Source organism: Alosa alosa, chromosome 11, assembly GCF_017589495.1.
Source record: "Alosa alosa isolate M-15738 ecotype Scorff River chromosome 11, AALO_Geno_1.1, whole genome shotgun sequence".
Classification (NCBI taxonomy): Eukaryota; Metazoa; Chordata; class Actinopteri; order Clupeiformes; family Clupeidae; genus Alosa; species Alosa alosa.
The window spans coordinates 10876640-10882467 of record NC_063199.1 but is presented as its reverse complement, the minus strand read 5'-3'; the positions used below and the strand labels follow the sequence as shown (position 1 = coordinate 10882467).

General features: G+C 41.4%; 1 protein-coding gene and 1 long non-coding RNA gene across 2 annotated transcripts; one reads left to right on the top strand and one right to left on the bottom strand.

Annotated features, from left to right (window-relative positions):
* Window positions 1–1967: 1967 nt before the first annotated feature.
* LOC125303880 lies at window positions 1968–3018 on the top strand. Its single transcript, XR_007195131.1, has 3 exons — window positions 1968–2084; window positions 2468–2684; window positions 2857–3018. It is a non-coding gene; the product is annotated as an uncharacterized LOC125303880 (long non-coding RNA).
* Window positions 3019–3070: 52 nt separating this feature from the next.
* Window positions 3071–5306, bottom strand: LOC125303423. The gene is made up of 7 exons (XM_048257183.1): window positions 5207–5306; window positions 4853–5084; window positions 4424–4697; window positions 4154–4334; window positions 3960–4036; window positions 3685–3865; window positions 3071–3243 (listed from the first exon to the last, which is right to left on the bottom strand). Exons 1-7 carry the CDS (start codon window positions 5304–5306, stop codon window positions 3071–3073), a joined length of 1218 nt encoding a protein of 405 aa, XP_048113140.1.
* Window positions 5307–5828: the final 522 nt, after the last annotated feature.

Here is a 5828-nt window from a genome sequence, read left to right as displayed (position 1 = left end):
CACACATAGCCCTTAAATATATAAATAATTTAAAAATATATACATTTTGGCTCCTGCAATACCAAATTGTATCATATGCAAGGTCATGTAGTGTGACATTTTTATCCAAAGCGACAAAAAAGGGAACAATAAAGGTACAGTGCGACTAGGACATGTTAGTGCAGCAATAAGCACTACTCGCATAGAATGGGATGACCGTTCAAGCTAAGCTAAGTCAAGGGAAGGAGAAGAGACATAGGCTAGTGGTAAGTGCTAGATTAAGCATGCCTAATTGTTTGTAGTGCTAGCAGAGGAGGTACCCTCGAAAGAGTTGGGTCTTCAGGAGGTTACTGAAGATAGTGTACACGGTAGTGTGCACGGCAGCCATTATGCGTCAGAACGCTCACCACACACCAGCTTGAGATGGAGAGTGAGGGAGTGAATGAGCAAATTACAGTGGGGGATGATTAGGGGGCCAGATTGAATGAGCCAGGTTGGTAATTTAGCCAGGACACTGGGGAATCCCCTACTCTTTGCGATAAGTGCCATGGGAACTTTAATGACCACAGTGAGTCAGGACCTCGGTTTAACGTCTCATCCGAAGGACAGCATCTCTAACAGTACAGTGTCCCTGTCACTGCACTGGGGCATTGGGATTGATCTTTTTGGCCAGAGGGAAGAGTGCCACCCACCAACACCACTTCCAGCAGCAACCTATTTTCCAAGGAGGTCTCCCATCCAAGTACTAACCAGGCTCACACCTGCTTAGCTTCAGTAATTCAGCTAAGACAAGGTCTTGGTCTGGCTGCTGGCACATTTAACGATCCTGTGAGGTAGGACTCAAACCAGTGTTGAGCCAGAGATGCCCATGTTTGAGAGTATTGAGAGAAGGAATACAGTGGCTAACCATACCAAAGGCTGCTGATAAGTTAAGCAGGATGAGGACTGATCTTTTGCTCTGGCTTCTTTTAAAGGGGCCCTATTATGGTATTATTTACTGTTTATTATTTAATTTGTTGGGTCTAATAGAATCGATTTACAACGTTGAAGTGTAAAATTAAGGCCATATTATTTTTCATCATAACGCCTATCAGTATTACAACCCCTATGTGAAACGCCCGGTTGCTAAGAATTTTGAGGGAGTTAGAATCTTGGCGCTGACAAAAACGTCTCGTCAGACATTTGTAAGTTAGGCGATTATGGCGTCAGTGCTGCCTTACCAATTTGAACCAGAATCCGACCCCGAAAGCGATAATGGAGCTGATGGAGCCAATGATGAGCGCGATGTTAGTCGTAGATTGGACCAAGACATTTCACTGTGGTAAGTTTTTGTTTATTCTATTATCCACACCTGATTTACGAAATGTATCTCTATAGCCTAGCGTCTAATTTAGCCCGAGGCTAGTAGGCTACTCGTACTAACAAGCTTTATTTGCCTGCCTGACATGGAAGTGAACTGCTTTTGTCTGCCAAAAATAGTTAGTTCTATAATTTATAACATCTTTGTTACTTAGGTGCACTTGTGGGAATTGTGCCACTATGCCTAGTGAAGTGGAGAACGTCTGCTGCGGAGAAATCACAAAGGTAAAACTGATAACTGTAACTTTAGGCTAGGCTACTACACGGTTTGGTGTTTATTTCTATGGACTGACCTAATGTCCTAGCATAACATCCCCTTTAGATGAATAGCTTAGGCCTACTAGTGAACTAGGCTACGCATGTTTATGACATCTCTAGCATAAAGCATCAGCATTACACTTGTAATGGTAAACGAGTGATCTCACCAGTTCATTGTAGTCTCAGCCAGGTGCATACTGTATTATAATTATTGTTATGTAAAAAAAACTAATCAATGATACATTTTTATAATTAATATGTAATGGTAAACGAGTAATCTCACCAGTTCACTGTAGTCTCAGCCAGCTGCATACTGTATTATAAATCATTGTTATGTAAAAAAAAAAAGTAGTAGTTCTTGTCTTATTTTCTTTATTAGGTAGTAATCCAGGCCTAGAACCTGTGTGTCTAAACCCATACAGTCTGCAAAATATCTGCAACATTTACAAATATGATTACGGACCTGTTAGGCACAGAACAGAAGAAGAGTAAGTTACTTTGGCTGTATTAAGCTCTTACTAAACAAAACAAAAGCATTATTCTTATGTAATTTGTATGCATGTAAACATTGATGACAATAGTGCATAGCTTCTTCTATAGAGTATGAACATTTGAGGTAATATTTGAAGAGTCATGTTATTCTATTGTGTATTTCAGATAATATCAATCAACTTGCTGTTTTGTTGTTTTGATTGAGTAAAGGTAAATCAATTAATGCCCAATTACAGTTCTACTGAAATTACTTGCAAAACAAATTGTAAAAAAATAATAATTATTTATCAAAGTTCTTTAAAATGGTCGATGTAGCGTTTTGGAACCAAACTCTTCATTTGAAAACAGTTGAACAGAGAACTGTGCCTTGTCCCTTCAGGCGTTTGAGGCATCTTGCCTATCGCAGCTTTGTAAGCTGGTGCTGGGGTTACTTAGGACCTAGTCGTCGGGTCATCATCCCGTCATGTGTGGTGCAGACCACCTATTGATTGAAGCGGGAGACGTGATGGGCAACCAGCTCAGCCTTTGGAGTTTTCGGGAATTCTGCTGAGAGATCTGGAGGGATGGGGATGGTCTTCAATTCCTCTGCAAAAGATGTAGGGTCCTCAAAAACTTCCTGCATGAGCAGCCTCATGAGTTCACGTACATAGTCTGGAAAATATAGCATTCAAATCCAATAAATGTATCCATAACAATCTGTAAACTGTTGTGGCTGTATTTAAAGAAAATCTTTAACAAACTTACTGAAGGTTGGATTTGTTTTCACAGGCTTCACAATGCCTTCCCCCCTCTTCGCCTTTGGAAAAACAACCTTGAAAACGGCCTGTCCTGTAGATGTTGTGGCTTGCTCCCGCATAGCATTTTCATTGTGGTGCATTGCTGCTAGATACAACCTATGGTAACAACACAGCAAAATGATTAAATACATAGAATGACTGACAGTCATCTCAATCAGTCACTTTTAAAATAATGACATTGTGTATTACCTGCACATTCCCATGAAGGGGAAAACTACATTCTTTGGTGCAAAACGTAGTATCAGGCTGTGGAAGGACTCTAGTGATGAGGTCTGGTGATGGTGGCTGAGTCTCTCTACATCCTTCAGGACTCTCTTGTTGAGCAGTATTTTCTCAGCTTTGTGAAGTGCAACTGATCCTTCAGTAAAATAAGAACACGTGGTGAAATATCAACCCCCCTGCATCACAACAAAAGACTGGAAAAATGTAATACTTTATTTTCTTAGTAAAGATAATTTGGCACATACCAGGTTGTAACCATTTGCTAGGGTCCCTTGAGACGTGGTCGGGATGCAGACATTTGGGGAAAAGGGGGTCTTCATGAACATGAACATTTTGTAGGTGGTTTAGCTAGTTGTGATTAGCTAGGTGGCTAGCAGTGGTCCAGTGCTTGATGACGTGACACACCAGTAGACATGGTTTTTGATGCTCTGTAGCCACTTCTGCAGAACATCACAGTCTTCATTGTGCGAAGCTTTCTCAAGTTTCTTGGACAAACCTGTTTACCGCACACACTGATTATACGATCTGTTAATTGCTAACTTCAAAGTTTAGGATATGAATTAGGAAAACACTTTACCTTTCTCAAAGTGCCAAACGTCATAGAACTGAGTTACGCTGCGTTCCCTCAGAAATTTCTGGATCTGTGGATGACGGTCTGTCACAATGTAATCCACCTTCAATCCATTCGACTCCAGATGATCTAGGCATCTTTTCAGTCCTTCCTTCTCCATATGATAGCTGCCACCTACTTCATTGCTCTGGTAGTGAATGGTCATTACAAACAAAAAACATTAGACAAAGTCACACACTTTTAAGATTCAAATTCAAACAAATCCAAAGAGAGAAACATACCTGAACAAGTTGGATGTCCATAATGGTGTTGCTCTCCAGATTCATTAGAGTGTAGCTGCCAAACTTTGCGGAGTGCCCTAAAAAAATGTATTACAGAGTGTGTAAAGCTTTTCAGCACACCATCAAGGGATGTCATATGATTCAGAATGCAAACTAATAATTTAGTTGCCAGACTATTTCAAATTTCTACAAACCTGGAGAATCAGCCCTCATGTCTCCTCCTACTGCAACCACCCCACCAAGGTGCAATTGATGCTGGAAATGACTCTGCTGATCCATCTTCCACTTATGAACAATAGCCGGTTCCATGTAATTCCTTGCATGCCTTTTGAAGGTGTCATACTGAAATATCTGGAGTTGCATGGCCTTGCACAGCTTTAAAGAAAAGACAAATAAGAGGCGTTTTAGACCAGTTTAGTTCATCACTAGAAAGATTCACATGTTTGAAATGGTAAAATGCTTACCTTTTCCAGTTGGATGAAGGAGGTCCCTGTAAAGTAGGTAGCCGCAGAAAGTTGTAGGTTGCCGACAGGGGTACTTCCAACCATGGGCTGACTCTCCCACTCTCTGAAGTAACTGCAGTGTTGACATCGCTGAGTGAAAGCCACATAGGTTCCCATCCTTCGTCGTTGGAGATTACAGCCCTTCTTACACACTGGACAGTTTTCAAACAGCTGTTTGAGGCAGCTTTCAAAAACAATATACTTTTCCTCATCATGTGTGGACTGTGTCTCAAACCTAACAGATTAGAAACACAACATAATATTAGCTTTTAAATATGTTTTCTAGAATAATAGCAATGTTGTATCGCTGGTAACCATATACTGAAAACAGTAGCCAATACTGCTTTTAGTACAGCCAATACTAAACAGTAGCCAATGCTAAAAACTTACGAGATGTCAGATTCCTCTGTAAGTACAGAATCTCCAGGGTTGTAAGTCGAGTCCAGAGGCTCCTTATGAAATTCATTTGAGGAGTCGCTCTCCTCCTCGTCCTCCAACTCAAGCCGTGGTCTCTTGCTAGGTCGACAGCCTGGGCCCTTTATTGGTGTAGACGCCAGTGGTGAGTCTATACCAGAAATGATTCCAGTGCCTACACTGAGAAGAGGCAGCTTTGTCTGGATACCTGCAAATAATATAGACAAATCTTATTAGAAAATAAAAAAATAATTCAGCTGATGATTTTGTCCTAGGTACTGAAGATATAATACAGAGTAGACCTTGGTTAACAACTACATCACACAATACCTTTGCTTCTCATGTGTGCCGTTTTCAGCGATCCCATGGACAACTGTGTGCCGACTGAGGTCGTCTTCAATGGCGCACTTTGTACTCCCACAGAATGCATTCCCACGGTGTTACTTGTCTGGGTTCCCGCCGAAATAAGCTGAGGAGAGTCCGACGTGCTGGAAGGGGCTATATGGGGCACTGGAGTCCTGTAATTATAACACCAAAATCTGTTACGAAAATAATTTTATACAACCTAACAGTTAACATCTGAAACAAAAACTATAACCATTCAACCAAATAGTACCCCTCACATAGCTGACGTTAATTGTCCGTAGACGGGCTCTGTTACCGTTTAGAATTGGTTTGAGATCCCCCGCGAAAACTTCTGTCACAGACAACAGAACTGTGGAAAGCTGATACAGTATGTATACACAATGGCTAGCAGAACTAAGGGTTGAACACAGCCACCTCCCTGAAGACCCAGTGACCATCAAAGCGGCAGACATCCAAGAAAGGGTCTCATGCATGAAGAACTGGACTAGACATGGTCCATAGCTACTAGAGACTAACCTCCCTACATGACCGTCTGGCCACATATGAACCAAATACCAAGTGATAGAACCCACCCTGGATGGCTGAC